This window comes from Dendropsophus ebraccatus, chromosome 12 (assembly GCF_027789765.1).
Source record: "Dendropsophus ebraccatus isolate aDenEbr1 chromosome 12, aDenEbr1.pat, whole genome shotgun sequence".
In the NCBI taxonomy this organism is placed as follows: Eukaryota; Metazoa; Chordata; class Amphibia; order Anura; family Hylidae; genus Dendropsophus; species Dendropsophus ebraccatus.
The window spans coordinates 19,437,732-19,464,084 of NC_091465.1; the positions used below are offsets into that span (position 1 = coordinate 19,437,732).

The following is a 26,353-nucleotide window of genomic DNA, read 5'->3' on the forward strand; positions in this document are numbered from 1 at the left end:
TTTGTATATTTTATGAAGTTTTTATTCACATTTTCTTTGACATCTTAGACAAAGAAAATGTTCTGTTAATTTCTGCCTCTGGGATTGTCCTCTGATATACACTGTATACAGATCGCTCAATAATGGGACACAACGTAACCCACCAGTCACATTGTTCTCTATACTGGAGTGTGAGGGGAGGGACATTAAGAGTGTTTGGATTATTTCACCAAAAAGTCTTTAAAATCTTAGTTAAAAAAAAAAACAAAAACAAGAAAAGAAAAAAAACGTCCAGCGTTTGCTTAGACGTAAAATAGCAGCAGAAAAGCTGAACCAGCCAGCAGAACAGGAGGACCGGGACGCGCCTTACACCTCCGACTATCACATCCTTTCAAACCTGAAAAGAAATACAAGATTAGAGGATGTATCTGCCAATTCATAAAGGGTTAAATGCAAAAATCATTGTCCAACGAGGCGCAGATCTGAAACAGCAAAATATAAAAATCTTCAGAACCAAACACCGGACACCAAGCAGATACTGATCATTGCGTCACAAGCACAAACCCCTCACACCGAAGCCAAAAATCTCTGCAGGAGCCGATCCCTCAGATTACCACTCATCACGTGATGTCTGGAATAAGCTCACCAATGCTGCAGCATCTCATCATGGCCACTAGGGGCTCTCTAAGCCATAACTACATATATAAACCCACAGATGCGGCAGAGCTGGACTGGTCATTGATCCAGTTAGGGTATGTTCACACTACGGAAATCAGCAAGGAATTTCAAGCCACGCACTCTGCTTGAAATTCTGTCTGCCTCATTGATTCGAAAGGGATTTCTCAAGTGCAATCCAGCAGCTGCCCAAAGAATTGACTTGGTCTTAAGAACGCTGGTCCTGAGAATGGAGAAACGTGTGTTAAATGTATTTTCTATGGAGCTGCTAGAGATAACTGAGCACTGTACTCCACAATCTCTGGCCTTCCCATAGAGCACGGTGTGTCATGTTGGTCTCTACATTCTAAGACCTAGGACCCCTGTTCCTTCTACAGACAATGTAAGACACCGGCCATTCTGTGACCTGGCCAGGTCACAGAACGGCCAGTACTGCAGTACCAGCTGGATGATCTTTCTTTGTGCTGAATTTGGATGCGGGCGCATTCGTGCGCATCTGCATCTCAATTCACCATGGCCGACAATGGAGTGAGCGTACAAAACTGACAGTCAGTTTTCGTGTGGCCGCTATGTGTATACACTTTGCCCAGGATTCCCTCAGCCTGCAGTGCACGTAAGTTTTGAATTAATCACAGCCGTTGTTACGAATTGGTAACAACGGCCGTGATTAATTCAAAACGTTACGTTGTGTGAACATGGCCCTAATTTGTACAGAAACAATAAACTCTTCTTGTTTGATCAGATTCTGCAGCAGCTAAAGTGATGTGGTTCTGCAGCATTCAGGACATGTCAGAGATGGAGCGGAGCCAAGGAGGAGGTAATTCAGATCAATAACCAGCCATGATCATGATTAGATTCCACTCATCACTGTTGATTTTCTTGCTGTTTCTCTGATCTTTATTGATTTGATCAATCGGCACATGTAATCAGCGGGAAATCAATAATTACATTAAAAAGATCGATAGAAGAGTCGTCCGACAGATGCAACTCAAACTGTGTCAGCGTTACGTCGCTGGGTTAGTGGGTGATGTGAATTACTGGGAAAATGCAAGTGATGGATATTAGAAACCAATTACAATGATTTCAGGGATCTGTGCTGCCCCCTGCTGTTAGGAGCCGGGAGCACAGCAACAATCCAATCTATGATATCAGAACTATAGACTAGAGAGGGAGTACAGAGACCTTAGTAGACTGGGGGTTAGTAGTTAATATAAAGAAGTAGGGGTAGGATGTAGTCATAGGACTTCTCTGTCTGACCTCGAATTGTTGATAATCCAAACACCCCAACTTTCCATTATTTTCCATCAAGTTACAATTGTTACCCAGCAGTATCCTTGCTCCACTAGTCATTATATGGAGAGGTGTTCTCCAAGCTTGTCTGGGCATGCTGGGAGTTGTAGTTTTGCATCAGCTACAGGTTGGAGACCACTGATACACAATGACCATTTTGTATCCTACACACTAGGGTGATGGACAGAAAGTTTTGCATCTGATCAGACTCCTAAAATTTGCAGATTTTTGCAGCGAGAGATTCTCATTTCCAGGACAAGATATACTCACAAAGTGCCTGATAACTACTGGAGGGTCTCGGAGTTACTGTGCTTTAGTGACACACTATGGCTACAAAGACATAGGAAGGACGCCGTTTATTTCATGGTCTTAAGAGTCATTTAGATATTTCCAAATACATTAAGATTCCTTTAATATGGCATCTGACAATCTGCCATAGATATATGTAATAATGTAGAGAGCTCCGGACAGGGTAGAGAAGAGGACGCAGCTCCAACATGTAAGTGCCTAGCCTATCTATGCATACCTATAGGATCCAGAACAGTAATGCCGTGTCATTCATGATCCCCATTATATTGATACAAACTTAGTTCCGTGGAACCAGGGGATCTGGATATCTCACCCATGCATGATATCCTTACATGTGCAGCAAAACCTCTCTAAACAGCTCTAAAGAAGACCATCCCTTTAAGATATCGGCAGAACAGTTATGTCCCTCTTCCTCTCCATACACATGTACATTCAGCATGGCCAAACATCAATGTGTTCTCTATGGGAACAGGAGAGGTAAGCTGCGGCCAGACAGCTCTGGTGCTGGCTTCGCTCTCCTAGAACAATTGTGTAGAGAAGCAAAAATCCAACATGCCTGACCCCCATCTCCACTGTTTCATCCGTCAGGGGAGATTTTGGTGGCTGCCAAATACAGTCAGACAAATCCGCCAAAGGCAGACTAGATTCCCCGGGACAGACTTTCAGTTCCACCCAGCTGTCAATCAAATCTGACTGATTTACTCCATTATAGTCTATGGAGTGAGAGAGTCAGATCTTGCGGCCGGCTGAGGAGTGAAACAAGCTTTGACCTGGCTAAATCTTGTGATCACAGTGAGTCCCAGGCGTTAGAGACACATTGCGATCTTTAACTTTATACACTTAAAGCATACTGACAATATTCTTTGAGGGGTCCACCCAACCACTTTTTAGTGAAATTTTGGGTGGTCAACTCTTAGAGGTTTCGTAGAAAATTTTACACATATAGTCTGACAAACTGCGTAGTAAACACATTGGGGGGGGGATTTATTAAACTGGTGTAAAGTAGAATTGTCTTAGTTGCCCCTAGTAACCAATCAGATTCCACCTTTCATTTCTCAAAGAGTCTGTGAGGAATGAAAAGAGAAATCTGATTGGTTGCTAGGGGCGACTGGGCCAGTTTCACTTTATACCATGTTTGATAAATCCCCCTTATTGTATCCACAAGATGCCAGATTAGAGGAACTGGGCTGTATTCGTTTCGAAACTTTCTAATCCTTTGTTATGATGCTTCAGCATGTGTAAGAACTCTGCCTGTTGTCAGGGAATGGAAGCATGCTCATTTGACATCCAGAAGCTGCTGTAACCTAGTCCTGCTCCCACAGCTGAAGTTTGTCACAATGTATTAGTGTAGGTCAAGTTTATTGAGGACAGGAGGGGGACTTGTACAGCCACGTTTTGTGGATCGCCCACATGGATACCTGTAACAATCCATCAGCTGTGAGAAGCCTTAGGTTTATACAAGTATGCCTCTATTCACTGACAGGAAGAAAAAATACACAGACTAATAGACTAATACTGTGACTATGCTGGATTTACTTAATTCCAGACAACCCCTTACATGGCGCCTCTTGTAGTAACACTCACCCTCTCGCTGTCTTGAAACACGGACACATTTCCTTAATTTCCTTGTACACCAGACGAGCCAAAAACTGTGAGGAGAGAGCATAGTGGTCAGTAGATGTCACTATGTATTATATTGGGGGTCACTCCTATCCAGTGTGGGGTGTACTTAGTAGCGGATTATAATAGACTTATACTTTCAGTAGTGTATTGTCTTCTGGCTACAGTTCTGCCATTTGTAAAAAAAATAAAAAATCTGCTTTTTTACTGCAATTTTGCACAAATCAGGGCATCATGATATTATTTATCCTGTATTATGAGCACCCTGCTAGTGCTGCCATAGTTACAGTGGGATGGGGGGGGGGCAGGCTTGGTGAACAGCTCAGGGCCTATGGTAAAGTTAATGCGCCCTGGGTGTACTGCGAGGGATCGGATGGTAAACTTACTAAACAAGCCAGGAGATCAGCTGCAATCAGCATGTAGAAGACGTAGTTCCAGCCCAGGGATGAGAGAACGGAGGCAAGGGTCGGGCCCAGCGCAGCTCCTGGGTCACATAAAACACATATGTTACATAAATTCTCCCAAACAAGAAAACCCCTTCAAACAGATATATTATATGAATATAATAATTATAATACTTGTACAGTGAAATTTCTAGTGAATTTTGCTCATTCTGCCCACGTCTATTATGCTACATTAAAGTAATTGTACTCTATAAGGCAACACATTATTACAGTACTACTACAGAACTGACCTATAGATCCAGAGCCATCAATAATGGCAGTGACGGTAGAAAGAGCCTTAGCGTTTCCATGTAAAGACTTGTGTGTTCCCTGCAAATAAAATCAGAAGAATGAGAATCGCAAGGTACACACTCCAGCCCGGGTCTGATCCGGAGCCAGGTGGCATCCCAATACATGGAAAACATTGACATAAACCAAAGAGGCTTCCATAGTGAGTATACATCAGGCAGGACGCTCTGCTGGTCACAGGATCTTACCAGGTCTGCGGATACTGCGGTGGTGATGAGTGAATACGGCCCATTAACCAGCATCCCGCATACGATGAGCATCGCTGCCGAGAGAGAAGCCAAAATGTAATGCTACATAAAGACAGCATGCAGGGATAAAGAGGAGAACCAGAGGAAACTTACCGACTGTCGCAGAAACTGACGTCTGCCCAAAATGATTATAGATAAACAACTAAAATAAAGAAGATATATAGTTACACACCAGAAGAGACCCAGGTTAAACCAGCATGCACCATATCACTATCAGCTGAACATATATAATTATATACATGAGATACCCAGGTTATACCAGTGCATGCTCCAGATCACTATACAAGAAGATGTATAACTTACACAAGCTGTACGTGTGTGTGCACATAAATATTATATATGTAATTATATACAGGAGATACCCAGGTTATACCAGCTGTATGTGTGTGTATATAAATATTACATATGTAATAATATACATGGGATACCCAGGTTATACCAGCTGTATGTGTGTGTATATAAATATTACATATGTAATTATATACATGGGATACCCAGGTTAAACCAGCTGTATGTGTGTGAATATATAAATATTATATATGTAATTATATACATGGGATATCCAGGTTAAACCAGCATTTTCCATATCAATATATATAATGGAGATACATAGGTTATACCAAAGCATCCTCCAGATCCCTATACAAGAAGATGTACAACTTATACCAGCCTAGTCCATATCACTATATACAGGAGATGTATAATTTATACCAGCTGTACATAAAATATATGGAGAAAAGTATTGGGCCTCATTGAGGCCAAATATTTAAATTCAGTCTTATTGCCACAGGTATATAACATCCATGGCCACGAATACAGCTGCTTTACCAACTTTTATGATAGAATAGGTCATTCTATAGAGCTGATACCAGCGCTGTACCGTTAGGCTCTGTTCACACCAAGTAAAACTGGGGGAATTCCTCGGCAGAAACATGTCCATTCTTCAGCGCAGAGAGAGGAGGCACGCGAGCCTCTTATAGACTGTCATTATGACAGGGAGGCTGGCGGAATTCTGCCAGTTTTACTCCGTGTGAACGGAGCCTAATAGGGGCCATCGCTACAAGTCAGGTCCTAAAATTCGATCCCTCTTAGACTTTCCACCATCAGATGTGAGCTGTATAACTGAGAGATTAAGGCATTTAGCAAATATAATAACTTGGCCATAGGGCATGTTCACACTGAGCAAATACGGCGGAATTCCACGGCAGAATTCCGCCGTGCTCAGTGTCCCACTGTGAGTGAATGAGAGGGCGTACGTTCCTCCACTGCCGCTCTCCGCTCAAAGTGACATTCCACTTCCTTGAGTGGAGAGGGGCGGCTGCGGAGGAGCGCGCTCTCCCATTGAGATCATATGACACACTGAGACAGGCGTAGTTCCGTAATTATGAATATTTTACTCAGGGTGAACATACCCATTAAGTGGAGACCACGTAAAGTTTTGCACATAAAACTCGCCAACAAGTTACTGCAGAAATCAAGCCTCATCTGGCATTAAAATAAGGCACAAACCCTATGTCTTCTGAAAGCTTCATGGCACGGGTTTCCATGGCCGAGCAGCTGCATGCAAGCCTAACATCACCAAGCACAATGGCAGACATTAGATCGATGGGGGGTAAATCTGTCAGTACTGGACTCTGGAGCAAAGGACACGTGTTCTGTGGAGTGATGGATCACACTTCTCCATGTGGCTTCTGATGAATGTGGGTTTGGTAAGTGCCAGGTGAATGTTACCGGCCTGACTGCATTGTAGCAGCTGTAAAGTTCGGTGGAGGGATAATGCTAGGGGAGTGTTTCTTAGAGGTCGGTCTAGGCCCTTTAGTTCTAGTATGGTGAAATCTGCATCAAGACATTATGGTGAGTTGTTACTTCCAGCTTTATGGGAACAGTGTGGACTCATCCCTCTCTCTGTTTCAGCATGGCCGCAGTCCAGTGCACACAGTAAGGGACACAAAGGCATATAGGGGGGAGTTTGGTTAGGAAGAACATGACTGGCTGCACAATAACATCCAACACCTTTGGGATGAACTAGAATGGAGTCTGGGAACCCGGCCCTCTCATTCCATATCAATGTCTGAGCTCACAATACTACTTTAGATAAATGGGCAAAAATTTGCATAGACACCTTATTAGTATTGCAGAAAGTTCTCTGAAGAATAGAAGCTGATATATCTGCAAAAGGGGGAACCAACTCCATATGAATGCCTAAGGGTTCAGAATGTGACCTTGTAAAGGCTCCTGGAAGTGGAATGCAGAGAGGTTCAACACTTTTCCCCATATGGTGTATAATTAGATACAGGGGACTCCAGGTTACAGAAGCATCATCCCTATTATCATGCACAGGCTTACAGTCCCGACCACTCACCATGGGGGCTGTTAGGATCAACATAAGGGAGCATGTAATGGCGCTTCCTCCAGAGAAGTCAGAGATTGCTCCAGCCAAAATTCCACCTGGAAGAGAAAAAAAAAAAGTTTGGAACTAAATTGTGGAAAGAAGAGATGCATGAGACTTTTCTCTAAAAATCACTCTTTTAGGTTTGTTACAGTACAGCTCAAGCTAGGCAGGGTTGGGGAATGAGAGCTACTTGAGCATCCTCAAGCCAGATCGCTTGGGTGGTTGACGAAGTTGGATACAGCCCTAGAGAGTCCTGCAAAACATGGATACAGCCTAGGGTCATGACCATACAGCCATCAATGCAGGCAGTGGTGACACAGTCCTCACCACCCAGCACATACAGCCATAGGCCATAGGCTGTATCCATGTTTTCCTGAACTCCCTAGGGCTGCATCTAACTTCGTCAGCCACCGATATTTAAATGCCGAACGATACAACTTTAGAATGCGTCGCCCCTATCTCTATTCAAATGTACTGCAATGGTTTAAGAACAGAAAACCACGACTGGCAAGTCACCTGCCCATCTAGAAGCCTCCAAATTCCTTATTGGTTGTATAGTCAGCCCTATAGCCTGTACTCTCCATGGGGCTGCACAGAACAAATAGTAACTACAAACACAACAAGACACATACTGGAGCTGTACGGCGTATAAAAAGCCAATCATTTCCTTGTGAAATCCCAGCGTCACCACAAATATCTCAGCCCTGACCTGGAGACTCCTCCAGACGCCATATCTCCTGCCAATATTCTTTTGGACAATATATAGGAACGTGCTGCCTGCAGACCTCAGCCCCGATACCAGAGCGGGGCCAAATGTGCGGTCTACTGGGAAGGTGTCATCTGACCTCAGGTAAAGGTGAAACAAAGGGAGTGGTGGCCAAGGAGTTCATGCAGTGTAAGGTAAAAAGGGAGCACTGCAGGTCACTGGGGGCATCAATAAGATAACAAACTGAAGGAGAAAGGGTCAAAGGGGCAGTAAGAGCTGTATAATGGCCTGACAAACAATGGATGAGCAGAGAAAACTAAAGCTGCCTATACATTTAGATAGCGCTTTCTTCCAATGTCTCTATGTTTGCTCTATTCGTCTGAGCGTGCATTTACTCTGAATGGAGAGAGGGGAAAAACTGCTGCCAGACTCCTTGCGGTGGTTTACGTCCCAAAAACAAAGGGGATCTGACATACTGAAATCCAACTGTCCAACTATTGTTCTCTTCCTACAACATCTGCCATCCAGGAATAGTAGGGTGACCCCCATACATAACACTATCTGCTAATCTCACTGGTTTTAGTGTAAGGAGAAAGGAGGCATGGCGGCCTTGGTACAGAAAAGAAGTGGTAGTACCGCACAGCTTACCGATAATGCCGCCTGCATCAAACAACGTGGACATGTCTCCGGCCTTCTTAGGATCGAAGTGAGCTGGAAGAAATAGACAGCACTTATTTAACCGGATATGGACCATACACACTATTCTACAGATCAGGCTATTGCAAAACTACAACCTCCATCATGTCCTGTCAGCTGATGGAAGTTGTAATTTTTTAATGGATTTCCTGTATAGATAGAGGATTGATGCCCTGATATTTCTTGTGTTCATCTATTGAGGGTCACAGTTGTATCCGCTTTAGTTTACTGGGCTCTTGTCTTATACGATTAGAAGAGGGAGTGCAAATATTTGCATTGCCTCACTAGTTGCACAGCATACAGCAGATAACCGGCCAAGGACTCAGGTGAGCTACGTATACAAACACAACAAGTCAGAAAGTCAACACCTAAAGCGTGGCAGGAATGGGTGAGTGATACTAGCATAGCATACTGATGCCCAGCAGTCACCATTCATGCCATCTCCCAATAAATTTGTATGTAAAGAACGCTTAGGCATCCTGGAATTAAAATTTTGCAACCTTCTATTTGCGTTTCCATTCCTTGCTTGTTGTTGGAGAACGGCAGTGGTTTTGTTTTAAGATCTCATGTTATATATCAGAATGGCCTCCGATATTGAGCCTTGTATCTGTGTAATTGGCATTGAGCAAGGTAAGTTTTAATCTAGAACAAGTCATTATTTAAAGTGACCATTCTGGGGTTACTGGAGTTGCACTTTAAGGCCATGTTCACACAACGCAAGTTGTGTATTAATCACGGCCATTGTTGCCGATCCCTAGCAGCCGCACAAGCCGGACAGGTCACACAATGGCTCCGGCCGCACTCTGCATTGTGTTCAATGAGGAATTGGGATGGGGGCACACATGGATGCGCCCGCATCCCAATTAAGCACAAATGAAGATCATGCGGCCGGTACTGCAGTACTGGCCGGGATGATCTTCACTGACACCGGCCGTTCTGTGACACGGCTTGGACACAGATTGGCCGGTGTTTCACGTAGTGTGAACCCGTCCTAAAAACTACAATGGATTTATTGTTTTGTCGATCTAGTTGGGGTACTGAACCCCTTCATTGTTCCATAAAAGGTGTCCGATGGGTGCTCTTACCTACGTTGGCGATATAGAGCGGCAGCCAGTACAGGAATGTGTAACTGACCAACTTGGCAAACAGCAGACACAGCGAGAACTCCACCACCCCCTGCGGACAGCGGAAATACACACAGGCGTCAAGATACAGAGAACATGCAACATACATGAGACACAACACTTCTTTCACTACATCCAGCCTACCGGGATCGTCAAGGCTCCCCAAAAACTAATGGCCTGTGGGTGCTCCGCCGGCTGTTGCGGGTTGCCAGACTCTTCCAGGTCACCAGCCTCCTGACTCTTAAATATGTTCTCTGTGCTGCTGTTCATCACTTGGGCATTCTCCAACCCATTCTTTGCTTCTTCCTGAAATCAAGGGGAGCATAAAAGGTGATGAAGTTACTTAAACAGTTATTTTAAAAAAACTTCTGACATGTTTAAGTGACACGTCAGAAATTTGCATCAGATCCAGGTGCTGAGACCGCCGCTGATTGCTAGATCGAAGGGAAAGATGCGCCTAGCAACGCGCGCTCTGCTCCTTCATCTCTGCAGTCTAAGGAATTATAATGGGAGCCTATGGAACTTCCGGCAATTCCATCTACCGGAAGTTCCATAGGCTCCCATTATAACTCAGACCGCTCGTATTACAAGTTTATAGCAGAGAAGAAGGGAGTGTCTGCCTCTTCGTTCTAGCAATCGGCGGGGGTCTCAGCACCTTGACCCAAACCCATGCAAACTTCTGACATTTCAGAGGTTATTTTAAATTATAGTAAGGCCTCATTTACACGTTCAGTGATTTTTCTGGGCCGCTATTTTTTCTCTGTGATCTGTATTTGCATCCGTTTCCATATCCGTAAAATGTCAATAGTACTTGTTTGATCTGTGTTTTTTACGGACGTCACAGATGTGATATCCATGACGTCCGTAAAAAATATGGATCCCATAGATTTCTATTGGTAATCCATACCGCAATCACAATCCGCGCTAGCGGTTTTTTTGGTTTTTTTTTCTAAACGGAACGGATAACGGATCTAAATTAACTGTGTGTGAATAGCCCAATATACATCAATGTGCTCTAAGTTGAACCGTGATTACGGATCCGCAATTACAGACAACTTTGCGGGACGTGTGAATAACGCCTTACACTTTAAAAAAAATATACATGAAATTACTTTAGGTTATATAGAATACAAAATAAGTAGTTTTGTTACAGGTAATAAAGAGTCATTCAACAAGTAATAATGACACTGCTTGAGGATACAAACGTAAGTCATGGCTATTTCATGCACATCATGGTATAACATATATATTCGAAGAATAAGAAGAACTTACATTCTGTATAGGAGGAGCACAGCCGACGTCTTCTGGATCTGTGCAAATAAGAAGAAAAGAATGGAACACAATTCAGTGAAGGATTTAAAGGGAGTGTAATAATGAAAGAAAGTCATTTTACTCCTAAGACTAGGTGGTGCTGCTAGTATATAAGCAGATCCGCATAATCTTGATCATCTCATTCTGCTGTAACTCTACAACAACACTGGGGGGCAGCATTCCAGGAACCGAAGTAAATAGGAGACTCACATTCAACAAGGAAAAAGAAGCAGATAATTCCCAATGATCCGATGATGATTCCGGGCACAATGAAGGACAGACCCCAGGAGCTGGAGACAAATGCCCCTGCAATTAGAGACCCCAGTATGTTCCCCACTGCGGTGTGAGAGTTCCAGACACCCATGATGAATCCTCTCCTGTGGAAGAGAAAGATATTGAGGGTTGTAACCACAGTGATCCTCTGCACAGCCTCATCCCTGCTCTCCCATAGATTTTCTCCTATTACTGTGGAAATAAATACATAGAAGTCACTTACTTTCCTTTACCAAACCAATTTCCCATACAGGCTACTACCGAGGGCCACCCCGTCGTCTGGGCCAGTCCATTCAATATCTGTCAAATGTGAATATGCACAGGGTCAGAGACAACAGGATAAAAGAGTGCACCGAGACTGGAGCATGGGAATATAAAAAAGTGGTAATATATCATACCACTGCAACATCTAGGTTGTTACCTGAAAGAGAATGTAGTACCAGAGGGCATGAATATTCCAGTAATAGCCCAGACCCAGGAAGCATGTGAACACCCCACATATGACCATACCGCCAGAGAGGTAATACCGCAAGGGGAGGCGCTCGCCAAATATGCCGCTGAAAGGGAAAAAAAGAAAAAAAACGGAAAGAATATAACACTGTCCTTCTAATAGAAGTCTAAATAAAAAAAAAAACAAAAAAAAAAACAGTTATAGTAGGACATGAAGATGCCACTAGTGCAAACAGTAATTATATTCTTGTATATAGGAGTTGTATTATATTATAGTAAATATATTTTTGTATATGGGAGCAGTATTATAGTAGTTATATTCATGTATATAGGAGCAGTATTATAGTAGTTATATTCTTGTATATAGGGGGCAGTATTATAGTAGTTATATTCTTGTATATAGGAGCAGTATTATAGTAGTTATATTCCTGTATATAGGGGGCAGTATTATAGTAGTTATATTCTTGTATATAGGAGCAGTATTATAGTAGTTATATTCTTGTATATAGGGGGCAGTATTATAGTAGTTATATTCTTGTATATAGGAGCAGTATTATAGTAGTTATATTCTTGTATATAGGAGCAGTATTATAGTAGTTATGATGTGTTTTTTATTTAGCCTAGCGGCACTAGTATCAGCCATAGGTGTGAGGTGCAGCGCTATTTTTCTTCCCTGAACCGCATTTTGTTTCTCTCTTTTCTCCGTGTTTTGCACTCCTCCTGGTGAGACCCACATGACCGTAATTAGCAGGAGACACCTGAGTGCACATGGTTTTAATCCCTCCTGTCTTTTCCCATTCTGTCTGCAGCAGCTATGGTGAGCGCAATACCTCATCCAGACTTGTGCTGTTTGGGGGCGACCTTCTCCGCCGGCGGTGCTGGCCGGGTTCTGGTGTGGTGTTTTTGGGTCTGGTCCTGTGGCATGGGGGTCGCAGGGCCGTCCCATGGCCCCCGTTCCCTGACTGTGCACGCATGCGGGGTTGGTGGCCACTGACTGGCACGGTGTGGACTTAGTGTAGGGACCCATGTGTATCAGATACCTGCACGATGGTACATGGGGCAGTATGGCTTGATCAATTCATACACAAAATTCTGATGTGTTTTTTATTTAGCCAAGCGGCACTAGTATCAGCCATAGGTGTGAGGTGCAGCGCTATTTTTCTTTCCTGAACCGCATTATAGTAGTTATATTCCTGTATATGGGAGCAGTATTATAGTAGTTATATTCTTGTATATAGGGGCAGTATTATAGTAGTTATATCAGCACAAGCCATTGAGGAAGTAAAGACCAGCGGCACTCACCGGGTTGATGCAGTGATGATGATTTATTGGTAAGATGTCATCTTGCAGATAAGCTCAGGGCAGGGGAAGACAGGTCCAGAGGTGCTGTGCTGTATAGTAGTTATATTCTTGTATATAGGGGGCAGTATTATAGTAGTTATATTTCTGTATATAGGAGCAGTATTATAGTAGTTATATTCTTGTATATAGGAGGCAGTAATATAGTAGTTATATTCCTGTATATAGGAGCAGTATTATAGTAGTTATATTCTTGTATAAAGGAGCAGTATTATAGTAGTTATATTCTTGTATAGAGGGGGCAGTATTATAGTAGTTATATTCTTGTACATAGTGGCAGTATTATAATAGTTATATTCTTGTATATATGGAGCAGTAGTTATAAATAGCAGATATATTATTTACCCTGTAATCTAGCACTAATTCCTGCACCGGTATTATTAATGTCACCGGTTTCCTAGAATTTCTTTCCATCATTGGTCACTCAATCACCAGAACATGTTTTTGTCGCGGCTCAAATTTCCTGCTTTCAAAAGGTCAATAATTTCAGGCAAACAGATTTAATTTATTTATTTAACTCTTGACGCGATATCAGAGAAAAGATAAAATGAGGCTTTTGTATTTGATCAACCTCCTGACTAAACACTGTAATTCATAGAGACACGAACCTTGCTATTATATTAAATGTCCCTTTATCTGGGAGGGGACGGGGGAGCTAAATTATAGGGTTCTGTATAGAGGATAACACTCTGCAGGTCTCACTGGCACAATAAACTTATTGTAATGTACGACCCTCACGGAGGAAACTTATATTGCAATTAATGATTGTGAAACTACTGTGAATAGAGATGAGCGAATTTACAGTAAGTTCAGGGTTATGAAACCCCAAACACTATACATTTGACTCCCGGTGGCTGGAGAAGATGGATTTAGCTCCAGGACTGCCTGGAAAACATGGCTACATGAATGGCCCTTTAAACTCAGCACCTAGCATTGCAAAAAAGCAGCTGTATTATTTCCATGCCCACCTGGCAATGCCACATACTGTGTAGACAAGGCCGTGTGTGTCACTCTTTGTTACAATATAGTTTTCTTTGTTTCTCTTGGATGTGGATTTGTTTGCACAGATTATGCTGGTGGCATATACATGGCGGCTCCTTCTGTACCAGTCACTGATGCATATATATCCTGTACGTGCGGAAGCCATGTAAGCCGACTCTGGCCACTTACCTGAAGAACATGCCAATGGCATAAGCCACCAGGAAGGAGGTGTCCAGGGAGCCCAGTAGTTCTTTGTAGTTGGATTGATCTGAAGAACGAACAGTACAGGTTAATGTCCCATTCTGTAATTATTACTGTAATCCTGACATTATATTAGTGAATCAGGAGGCTCTGCCTGAGCAGAGCTCTATGTCCCACTCTATGGAGTACTCCAGGAATGACTGTTTAGTAGTTGAAGGGGGGTCAATGTATCAGAACAATATAATGCATCTATTATAAGTATGTGGAAAATCTGACAAATTCCCTTTGTCAAATGATTTTCCACGAGGAGGCCGCCAGTCATGTGCTGGGAATAGGGATCTGAATAGTATTTCAGGAATGGAGCCGTTTCCTATAAATAGCACTAGAATAAAGAGCAGAACTGAGACAAGTGTTCCTTACTCATCTGAGGAACGAGATTTCCTCAAAGCTGCACGTGAGACGAGTGACCTGCACATCAGAGACAACCAATATGGTCACTGTGATGGTGCTGCTTCCCCAAATACCAAACCTGCCTCCATGTATCCATCCAAACTAAACTGGAGAACTTAAAGGGGTTGGACAATTTATAGTAAAATTGTTCACTGTCGAGTATTAGTAAGTGTATTCCCTGTATATACTGACAGCAGCTGCCTGTGTACCTCATAGAGCAAATATCAGACTCCCCTCCTCCAGGCTGTGCTGCCCTGCTCTGTGAAGAAGGAAGCGGCCACACGCACAAGAAAAAATAAAAGTGGGGAGCGATCAACTTCTAAACCAGCTCTATTATGCAAAGAAAAAAAAAAGAGATAAAGGTAAACCAATGTTCACTCACTTCTCGGAGGGGAGATCGACCTACTCCCCCCCGTTGCCCGGATAGCTTGTATTGAGAAAGGCAGTATTCTGCTGCTTGGAGACCTCCCAGAGTCTTCTGTTGCGGTCTGTGTATTGCGGATACCCGTAGTGATCCTCCCAGGTGAATTCTCCCTACACCCGGATTGGTGCACACCACGCTTGGAAATGAACTGAGAGTATAACTATAACAAGTAGAAAACTTGTAGAATAAAAGACAAGTAGAATAAAGTTTTCTACTTGTTATAGTTATACTCTCAGTTCATTTCCAAGCGTGGTGTGCACCAATCCGGGTGTAGGGAGAATTCACCTGGGAGGATCACTACGGGTATCCGCAATACACAGACCGCAACAGAAGACTCTGGGAGGTCTCCAAGCAGCAGAATACTGCCTTTCTCAATACAAGCTATCCGGGCAACAGGGGGGGGGGGGGGAGTAGGTCGATCTCCCCTCCGAGAAGTGAGTGAACATTGGTTTACCTTTATCTTTTTTTTTTTTTCCTTTGCATAATAGAGCTGGTTTAGAAGTTGATCGCTCCCCACTTTTATTTTTTCTTGTGCGTGTTGCCGCTTCCTTCTGCTTATACGAGCCGGAGCTCTCATCAGTGTCCGGAGGGTGCAGCGATCCCGGCTGAAATCACCAGATCCATGTATATGGCCGTTGTATCTTCGTGAGTGGTGTTTGCACCACTCACCAAGTGTAAGTGGTTTTTTTTTTCATTGGTTCCTTTTTTGTTGGAGTTTTTATTGTTAAGCACCTAGCCGCTCCCGCAGTATTTTTTTTCTTTTTATTCAGTACTGCTCTGTGAAAAGTCTGTCCATAAGATGGCCGACATGGAGGAGCATGTGACCATGCCATGCCCTCTGTGTCCTCCATAGGAATATACAGGCTCAGTGGGGGACATTGGGGGGTGGGGGGTATGGTCACATGCTCCCCCATGTCAGCCATCTTATGGACAGACTCACCACAGAGCAGGACAGCACAGCCTGGAGGAGGGGAGTCTGATATTTGCTTTATGAGGTACACAGGGAGCTGCTGTCAGTATAAACAATGAGTACAGTTACTTATACTGTACACTAAGCGATTTTACTATAAAATGGCCAACCCCTTTAAGGGGGAGAAGAGTGTCCCTTTGTCTGGAATACCTGTCCTGTATTATACAGACAACCCACTCATATGAATGGATACTGTAATACTATATTTCTCCTGTAGTGGCGCTGTAGGAAACTGACTTGCTGACAGGTTTCCCCACTGCTCACTGGGGGTCCCAGCACTAAGACACTTAGGGTCCTTGGACAATAAGCTGATCCCTACTAGAAAGTATGGTTTAACCAAAGTGGAGGACCCCTTTAACAAGGGAGCTCTACCACCTGGGTGATGGGGATGAGTGTTTAGTGCAGACTAGTGATATGACGTGTCCAGGGTAGGGGTGACTGGGGCCCAGATAATGTGTTCAGGGACTGGAGCCGCGGGTCTGATATCTTAATGAGTCATTAAGGGTTAATTGTTCTTAATGACCAGGAACAATCCAAGAAAAACACAAAGACGATTTATCACTGTTAATGCTTCGTGTTCGCCAACCTGTCCGTAATCCAGTGGCAAAAGCAAATTCTTAACTTCCCATTAGCCACAATGAGTCTCATTAAGATAACATGGCCAGCTCACACCCAGTCTCGATTCCTTACAATTTACAGCATCTCTGTTTGTGGTCAAGTAAAGAGAACTGTTACTTTATTAGGCCACATTCACATCATGTTTCAACAATATGTTGGAGTTTACTGCAGAGTGCTAACATATACCACGGAGCACCCATCGCAGGTTTATTAAAGAGAACCAGTCACCCAGATTTTCCGGGTAACGTGTCTAGGAGCGCCAGGAAAATCTGAGGAATGAGAGGTGAAATCTGATTGGTTGTTAGCGGCAACTGAGCCAGTTTCACTTTACTCCATGTTTGCATATGAAATGCAGTGATCTGATTGGCTACCCATTGTCTGCGTCATACTCACCGAATGGCGCCCAGTTGCACCATGTTGTGTCATTTTCGGAAATATTTGCTGGTGGATTGGGAATCTCCGAACAGTTTCTGTGCAGCTGACTCTAAAATCACAATGTGAGATACGATATTCGCTATGTGTATCATACATGGAAGGCTCCTATCTTGCCATTACTAAGTGCTATCTGCTTCCAGGAAAGCTGAATGATAACAGTGGCTGTCACCCAGCTTTCCCAGACTCCCAGTTACATGATTTGGTATATCCCCTGCTTGGTAAGGAGGAGGATGTCGGTCTGATGTCTAATAGGAAACAAGTAAATATTTAGAAGGGATGAGATGAAACTCTGAGCCAGGAAAGTGCCAGCACCGTAAGGGAGGGGGCGGAGGATGATAATGCCATTTGTTTATTTGTTTCGGGTTAAAGTTATGTCACCATGGTTTGGGGAACAGTGATTATCAGGTAAGGATAAAAAATCTGTGACAAGAGACAGATGCTTTGTAGGTTCTGTTCACATGTGATGTATACTGGCCGAAGAGGGGAAGACACTTAGAACCATAGAAGATTGTCAGAAGAAAGACCACCTGCTCCATCTAGTCCATGGGTCTCAAACTCACGGCCCTCCAGCTGTTGCCAAACTACAATTCCCATCATGCCTGGACAGCCAAAGCTTTAGCTTTGGCTGTCCAGGCATGATGGGAATTGTAGTTTGCCAACAGCTGGAGGGCCGCGAGTTTGAGACCCATGATTAGTCTGCCCTATTAGTATTTCACTTCTTATTATCTTAGGATGGATATATATTTATCCCAGGCAGGTTATTCAATTATTGTAGATCTAGCTACCACATCTGCTGGAAGTTTGTTCCAAGCATCTACTACTCTTTTAGTAAATTAATATTTTCTTACGTTGCTTCTGAACTTTCCTCTCACTGTGTGCTCTTGTTCTTGTGTTCACATTTTTATTACAAACACTTCCCTCTATAACCTTGTTAAGTCCTTTAATATAAGGTTTCTATCATGTCCCTTCTTTCCTCCAGACTATAAAGATTTAGATCCTTAAAGCAGAACTCTGGGCTGGGGGGATTTTCACCTCCCCTGCTCTAGTGCTGCTATCCCGCAGCCCTGATCCTGGCCACTTCTGGGTTTGTAAGGGGACTTGGATGTGACATTTTAGGCGTGATTAGCCAGTCAGCGGCTGAGGCGGGACCCCTAAGCAGAGATCTGGGCACACCAGGGCACATGCTAAGCAGAGATCTGGGCACATGCTAAGCAGAGATCTGGGCACACCAGGGCAGATGCTAAGCAGAGATCTGGGCACACCAGGGCAGATGCTAAGCAGAGATCTGGGCACATGCTAAGCAGAGATCTGGGCACACCAGGGCACATGCTAAGCAGAGATCTGGGCACATGCTAAGCAGAGATCTGGGCACACCAGGGTACTTACTAAGCAGAGATCTGGGCACATGCTAAGCAGAGATCTGGGCACACCAGGGCACTTACTAAGCAGAGATCTGGGCACATGCTAAGCAGAGATCTGGGCACACCAGGGCACATGCTAAGCAGAGATCTGGGCACATGCTAAGCAGAGATCTGGGCACACCAGGGCACATGCTAAGCAGAGATCTGGGCACATGCTAAGCAGAGATCTGGGCACACCAGGGCACTTGCTAAGCAGAGATCTGGGCACATGCTAAGCAGAGATCTGGGCACACCAGGGCACATGCTAAGCAGAGATCTGGGCACATGGTAAGCAGAGATCTGGGCACATGCTAAGCAGAGATCTGGGCACGCCAGGGCACATGCTAAGCAGAGATCTGGGCACATGCTAAGCAGAGATCTGGGCACTTGCTAAGCAGAGATCTGAGCACATGCTAAGCAGAGATCTGGGCACACCAGGGCACTTGCTAAGCAGAGATCTAGGCACACCAGGGCACTTGCTAAGCAGAGATCTGGGCACACCAGGGCACATGCTAAGCAGAGATCTGGGCACACCAGGGCACATGCTAAGCAGAGATCTGGGCACACCAGGGCAGATGCTAAGCAGAGATCTGGGCACATGGTAAGCAGAGATCTGGGCACACCAGGGCACTTGCTAAGCAGAGATCTGGGCACACCAGGGCACATGCTAAGCAGAGATCTGGGCACACCAGGGCACATGCTAAGCAGAGATCTGGGCACACCAGGGCAGATGCTAAGCAGAGATCTGGGCACATGGTAAGCAGAGATCTGGGCACACCAGGGCACTTGCTAAGCAGAGATCTGGGCACACCAGGGCACATGCTAAGCAGAGATCTACGCACACCAGGGCACACCATACTAAGCAGAGATCTGGGCACACCAGGGCACATGCTAAGCAGAGATCTAGGCACACCAGGGCACATGCTAAGCAGAGATCTAGGCACACCAGGGCACATGCTAAGCAGAGATCTGGGCACATTTTAGGCGTGATTAGCCAGTCAGCGGCTGAGGCGGGACCCCTAAGCACAGATCTGGGCACACCAGGGCACATGCTAAGCAGAGATCTGGGCACATGCTAAGCAGAGATCTGGGCACACCAGGGCACATGCTAAGCAGAGATCTGGGCACATGCTAAGCAGAGATCTGGGCACACCAGGGCACATGCTAAGCAGAGATCTGGGCACACCAGGGCACTTGCTAAGCAGAGATCTGGGCACTTGCTAAGCAGAGATCTGGGCACACCAGGGCACTCGCTAAGCAGAGATCTAGGCACACCAGGGCACTTGCTAAGCAGAGATCTGGGCACACCAGGGCACATGCTAAGCAGAGATCTGGGCACACCAGGGCACATGCTAAGCAGAGATCTGGGCACATGGTAAGCAGAGATCTGGGCACACCAGGGCACTTGCTAAGCAGAGATCTGGGCACATGGTAAGCAGAGATCTGGGCACACCAGGGCACTTGCTAAGCAGAGATCTGGGCACATGCTAAGCAGAGATCTGGGCACACCAGGGCACATGCTAAGCAGAGATCTGGGCACACCAGGGCACATGCTAAGCAGAGATCTAGGCACACCAGGGCACATGCTAAGCAGAGATCTAGGCACACCAGGGCACATGCTAAGCAGAGATCTGGGCACACCAGGGCACATGCTAAGCAGAGATCTAGGCACACCAGGGCACATGCTAAGCAGAGATCTAGGCACACCAGGGCACATGCTATGCAGACACATTTCTGAAATCGCAGACTACCCCCTCCCAGTCCTTTCCAGAATAGTAAAAAAAAATCCCCCCAATAGAACATAGGACCCCTCACCTTCACAATACTGATCGGCTTCCTGGAGAGGTGATAAGCTGTATAAATTAAAAATGTCAGAACGATGATGAATCCCCGATACCTGAAAGAGAGAAAATGATATACATGAATCAGTAGATGTTGTATAGTACTGTCCCCCCCAAGTGTCAGCGTGTCCTTATCCTGTACCCCAAGTGTCAGCGTGTCCTTATCCTGTACCCCAAGTTTCAGTGTGTCCTTATCCTGTACCCCAAGTATCAGCGTGTCCCTATCCTGTACCCCAAGTGTCAGCGTGTCCTTATCCTGTACCCCAAGTGTCAGCGTGTCCTTATCCTGTCCCCCAAGTGTCAGCGTGTAATTATCCTGTATCCCAAAAGTCAGAGTGTCTTTATCCAGTACCCCAGGTGTGAGTGTGTCCTTATCCTGTACCCCAAGTGCCAGCGTGTCCTTATCCTGTACCCCAAGTGTCAGCGTATCCTTATCCTGTACCTCAAGTGTCAGCGTATCCTTATCCTGTACCCCAAGTGTCCTTATCCTGTATCCCATGTGTCAGCGTGTCCTTATCCTGTACCCCAAGTGTCAGTGTCCTTATCCTGTACCCAAAGTGTCAGCGGGTCCTTATCCTGTCCCCAAAGTGTCAGCATATCCTTATCCTGTCCCCCAAGTGTCAGCGTGTCATTATCTTGTACCCCAAGTGTCAGCGTGTCCTTATCCTGTCTCCCAAGTGTCATTGTGTCCTTATCCTGTACCCCAAGTGTCATCGTGTCCTTATCCTGTACCCAAAGTGTCATTGTGTCATTATCCTGTACCCCAAGTGTCAGCGTGTCATTATCTTGTACCCCAAGTGTCATCGTGTCCTTATCCTGTACCCCAAGTGTCAGCATTATCATACTGTACTAATCTCATTGTCCTGTCCCCTTTAAATGTTATAATGTTTGGTGACGTTAGTTTCCGATGCTGAGCGCAGGGACAGAACGGTCACATGACTGCGGCGATGAGGACATCTGCTCCTGGTGAGACATCACCCACATAAACCACAAGCAGAAAGGATTTATCATGATGGGGAAACATTCTGTCACTCACTGTATAATAATACACTGTATGTTTCCATCCTCAAACTATGTGTACAATACTATCTATTCCCAGCACAGAGGATTCAGCAATAACGCTGCTGTCTAACACTGACCTGCCGATGGATATTCAACGAGGGGAGGCTATTCCCAGATGTGCACTTACAATCTATTACTCCCTGTTATCAGCCATTTCAGCCTTAGAAGATGACTGTAGTAAACTGCCGAAACCCACTGCCCCCATGATCCCTACTTTATGTCACATATCCCCAGGATCCATATGTGTCCCTGATATCAGTGGCTCCAGCACTATTATAAGCTGCACATTTTAGGCCTGGTGGCTCCTTTAAATTCTACTACTGCTGCATACTCCTGCATGCTCCTAAAATGTGATGGTGTTATCAGGCCCAGAGCTGACGCTTTGCTGACACAGCCCGGGGATTGTGGCTTTCATCTCAGAAAGGAGAAATATAAGTTGATTTCTTGCAGTTTCTAGATGTTGTAACAGAGACAAGAACAGAGGACAGGCGAATGTATGACAGCGAGGGAGCAATGTGAGGGGCAACCGTCAGTAAATTTACTAGCAATCACTGGGCAGCATGGCGCCTGTATCAGTACACAATGAAACCTTCCTGATCTATAGACACAGTGGGGGAGATTTATCAAACATGGTGTAAAGTGAAACTGGCTCAGGTGCCCCTAGCAACCAATCAGATTCCACCTTTCATTTTCGAAGCAATCTGTGGAGAATGAAAAGTGGAATCTGATTGGTTGCTAGGGGCACCTGAGCCAGTTTCACTTTACACCAGTTTGATAAATCTCCCCCATTGTTTTCATTCACTGACATAAAGCAGAGATCTTGACAAGGTTTTCCTATCCATTTAACGTAGACCTTTTATGGAAGAAAAACTGATGCAATTGTGTGTTTGGATCAGTCTTTCCATTGAGTTCCATTATAAAAAAAAGAAAAGAACACCGATCGAAGCGGATGCAGTTTTTTAACGTACAGAAAAATAGCGTTGACTATGTTTTTCTGTTCGTTTAAAGTAACCAATTAAAAATTGCAAGTGATAAAAAAAAAGTTGCAGAACCTTTAATAACTTTGAGGATATGGCCTGGTATTTCCAGTATTAGAGGTTTGGGAAGATATGCACAGTAGGGGAGATTTATCAAACATGGGGGGTGATTTATCAAAAATGCTGTAAAGTGAAACTGGCTCAGTTGTCCCTAGCAACCAATCAGATTCCACCTTCTATTCCTCACAGACTCTTTGGAAAATGAAAGGTGGAATCTGATTGGTTGCTAGGGGAAACTGAGACAGTTTCACTTTACACCATGTTTGATAAATCTCCCCCAGTGACTATAATATATATATATATCATACATGAGACCAGTGGGATCAGGTCCTCAGGCTGCACAGATGACGGGGGCAGCAATGCCGGCAGGATGTCTGCTAATAGGTTGTGGCAGCTGCTGATAAGGTTCCCAGTGACAGCTATAACCCTGAGTGCATCCCAGGTAACATGATCCCATAGGGGCCACATTCCTGCAAACAGGAAGGAATCTTACAGCTCAACAAAAAACTTCTAAAGGATGACACAGTGCCGGCACCACATGGCCTGCAGAGATTTCGCTCCTACGTTTACACGGAGCGATAAGTCGCCCAATCGATCGTTTACCGATTTTGAAGCAACGATTTTGTTTTTATAACGATCGGCGTTTAGACGAATAAATTGTTAGAAAAATCGTTTGAAAATTCGTAAGAAAAATCGTTTTTAAGATCGTGTTAAGAACATGTTGAAAGATCAAAATGAACGATTTCTCGCTCGCCGTTTGATCGTTTGCTGTGTTTACACGGTACGATTATCAATCAAATGCGATCGTTTATGCGAAAATTCGAATGATAATCGTTCCGTGTAAACGCAGCATAAGATTGTAAGCTCTTGTGGAGACTTAACATGCCATAAAATGTGGTGTCATGTAAATGGAGCAGTTGACATAGAAAACTTCAAGGCAGTGTGCCCCAACTTTTGCAAGTGTAACACTACAACTCCCATCATGTGCTGACAGCCCACAGGAGGGAGTTGTAGTATTTACCACTACAAAGCCATAGTTTGGGAATCACTGCTATTGTTGGAGAATAATAATTCCCATCATGTACTGACCGATGAAGCCTTTAGTTGTCAATGCACGATGGGAGTTTCACTACAATAAATTCAGCATTCCCCAAAACTACAACCACCATCGTGTCCTGGATTGTAGGGCATGATGGAAGTTATAGGTTTTTTTTTTTTTTTTACAATAAAGCAGGGATCCCACCCAAAACTTTTGGCTCTCCAACTGCTGCAAAACTATAACTCCCTCTTCTCTCAAAGTCTGACAGGATATAATAGGAGTTGTTATTTTGCAGCAGATGGAGGGCCAGAACTTCTGTGGTAATATGGGGGAATACTGCTCTATTGTCGAGTACAATAAAAAGTCCATTCATACTCTGACAGTCTAAGCCAGGAAAGGAGAACCGTCGACCCTCCAGCTGTTGCAAAACTACAATTCCTATCGTGCCTGGACAGCCAAAGGCTGTCCAGGCCTGATGGGAGTTGTAGTTTTGCAACAGCTGGAGGGCTGAGAGTTCTCCATCCCTGGTCTAACTCTCTGTCTTTCAGGGAATGATGGAACACCAACCTTTAACTCTCCAGCTGTTAAAATACTACAACTCCAAGCCATCTCAAAGGCTTTCAATACATGATAGGAGTTGTAGCTTTGCAACCACTGGAGAGCTACAGGTTGGAAGGACACTGCTATAAGGGTATGTTCACATGTGACAGAATATTCTTACACTGTTCTGTTCATCTGGTTTGCAGGAATCCATGCACATACTGCAGAAAGGACCCTATGCACATATATCCCATGTGTATCTGTCCCTAATCTATTCTCAGGTAGAATCTATGTTAATCAATTGATTAATGCTGCGGGTGGTGTCAGAATTTTATTGGAATGTGGAATATTCCACTTTTCTTCAGAGGATCCATGCTTAATCCCTCATGAAATTTAGAGGGCAAGATGAACCTGGGGGGTTGGATTCTATCCCATGCAATGCTTAGGGCCCTATTCCACCGGACGTTTATCGTTTGCATAATCGATTAACAATCTCAAACTACCGCTATTGCGAAAGACCTGAAAACGTTCACTCATTTCCATGGAATGATAATCGTTACTTATGATCGTATTTGCGATCGTTTTTTCTTCGCTATTTCGTTCGTATCTATTGCGAACGACCGAACAACGTCTTATTCAATGCGAACAATTTCCGAGCGAGCAACGATAAAAATAGATCCCGGTCTTATAAAGCGATCAACGATTTCTCGTTAGGTCAATAATCGTTAACTGTATTTCAACCAAACCATTATCCTTTAGATTAGAACGGTTTAACGATAATCTGAACGATAATCGTCTGGTGGAATAGGGCCCTTATGGTCATTTTACACGGGACGATTGATCGTTCGTTTTTGCACGATAACGGTCAAATTTCGAACGATAATCGTACGTGTAAACGCAGCGAACGATCAACCGACGAGCAAAAAATCGTTCATTTTGATCTTTCAACATGTTCTCAAATCATCGTTGATCGTTCGCAAAAAATTCGCAGATCGTTCCGTGTAAACATTCTTTCAGCGATTTCACCTATGTGTGAGATAGGCTTAAACGATCGCATAGCGAATTTTCCGTACGATATATCGTTCTGTCTAAACGCTGATCGTTATAAAAAAAACATAGTTCATTCAAAATCGTTAATCGTGCGATCGGGCGAATTATCGCACCGTGTAAAAGTACCATTAGTCTGGACTAGAGACGGGCAGCGCCAGAGAAGTCTGACAGACACTTATCCTTCTCCAGTAACAGGAGCATTTAGCAGAGCTGACCGTGCACAGATTAGGCAGAGCTGACCGTGCACAGATTAGGCAGAGCTGACCGTGCACAGATTAGGCAGAGCTGACCGTGCACAGATTAGGCAGAGCTGACCGTGCACAGATTAGGCAGAGCTGACCGTGCACAGATTAGGCAGAGCTGACCGTGCACAGATTAGGCAGAGCTGACCGTTCACAGATTAGGCAGAGCTGACCGTTCACAGATTAGGCAGAGCTGACCGTGCACAGATTAGGCAGAGCTGACCGTGCACAGATTAGGCAGAGCTGACCGTGCACAGATTAGGCAGAGCTGACCGTGCACAGATTAGGCAGAGCTGACCGTGCACAGATTAGGCAGAGCTGACCGTGCACAGATTAGGCAGAGTTGACCGTGCACAGATTAGGCAGAGTTGATAGATTACACACTCACACATACCTCCCCTGATATCAGAAGTCACAGACATTGGTACAAATAAGGATTTGCTATATACCAGAATAACATATCATTGGAATACACAAACTGTTGCTTTGTCCAATAAAAGCTCTTGACCCCCAAACATTATTTTTTTTTAGAGGATTGCAATGATGCGGAGATGATGTGATGTGACCACCGCAGCCAACTCCACACCCCATCCCCCGGCTGCAGACACAACACAGGGAACCTCTTACCAGCTATCCTTGGACACAGCTCGCATTAGCCTGATGGCTGGAGCCAGGGGGGATCTCATAGTCATTGTAAGGCGTCTGTCCGTCAAATTCTGGGGTGTCCTGCGGAGGGTTAGAGGGGGGATCACTGATGTCCTAGGCTCTTGGATACAGGATCACATGCCTGAGCTGCTCTCCTCTGTTATATACAGCAGCTCTCCTCCTCCTTACACCCTCCTCACACCCTCCCAAATCTTTAACACACAATGAATGAGA

General features: G+C 44.5%; 1 protein-coding gene across 2 annotated transcripts; it reads right to left on the reverse strand.

The window, feature by feature from the left end:
- SLC37A2 (solute carrier family 37 member 2) lies at nucleotides 1-26,322 on the reverse strand. 2 transcript variants are annotated; one of them, XM_069946951.1, is made up of 19 exons: nucleotides 26,102-26,321; nucleotides 20,479-20,560; nucleotides 17,222-17,312; nucleotides 14,355-14,433; nucleotides 11,797-11,932; nucleotides 11,599-11,675; nucleotides 11,313-11,479; nucleotides 11,064-11,101; nucleotides 9,936-10,097; nucleotides 9,753-9,843; nucleotides 8,620-8,682; nucleotides 7,236-7,321; nucleotides 4,967-5,015; nucleotides 4,814-4,887; nucleotides 4,568-4,646; nucleotides 4,260-4,357; nucleotides 3,838-3,902; nucleotides 2,215-2,274; nucleotides 1-376 (listed from the first exon to the last, which is right to left on the reverse strand). In XM_069946951.1, the coding sequence occupies exons 1-18, from the start codon at nucleotides 26,164-26,166 to the stop codon at nucleotides 2,229-2,231; spliced, it is 1,548 nt and encodes a 515-aa protein (XP_069803052.1). In that variant the 5' UTR covers nucleotides 26,167-26,321; the 3' UTR covers nucleotides 1-376; nucleotides 2,215-2,228. The 2 variants fall into 2 exon arrangements, with proteins under 2 accessions (XP_069803052.1, XP_069803053.1); XM_069946952.1 differs by lacking the exon at nucleotides 2,215-2,274 and having other exon boundaries at nucleotides 26,102-26,322.
- Between the last annotated feature and the right edge of the window lie 31 nt (nucleotides 26,323-26,353).

What these genes read in the sequence shown, in the direction of transcription:
- SLC37A2 (XM_069946951.1), bottom strand. Translation starts at nt 26,166, where the DNA reads ATGACTATGAGATCCCCCCTGGCTCCAGCCATCAGGCTAATGCGAGCT. An exon ending in GCTGTGTCCAAGGATAGCTG is followed by an intron (nt 20,561 to 26,101) that starts GTAAGAGGTTCC and finishes TCTCTCTTTCAG; the next exon opens with GTATCGGGGATTCATCATCG. An exon ending in TGATGGCTCTGGATCTATAG is followed by an intron (nt 4,358 to 4,567) that starts GTCAGTTCTGTA and finishes TATGTGACCCAG; the next exon opens with GAGCTGCGCTGGGCCCGACC.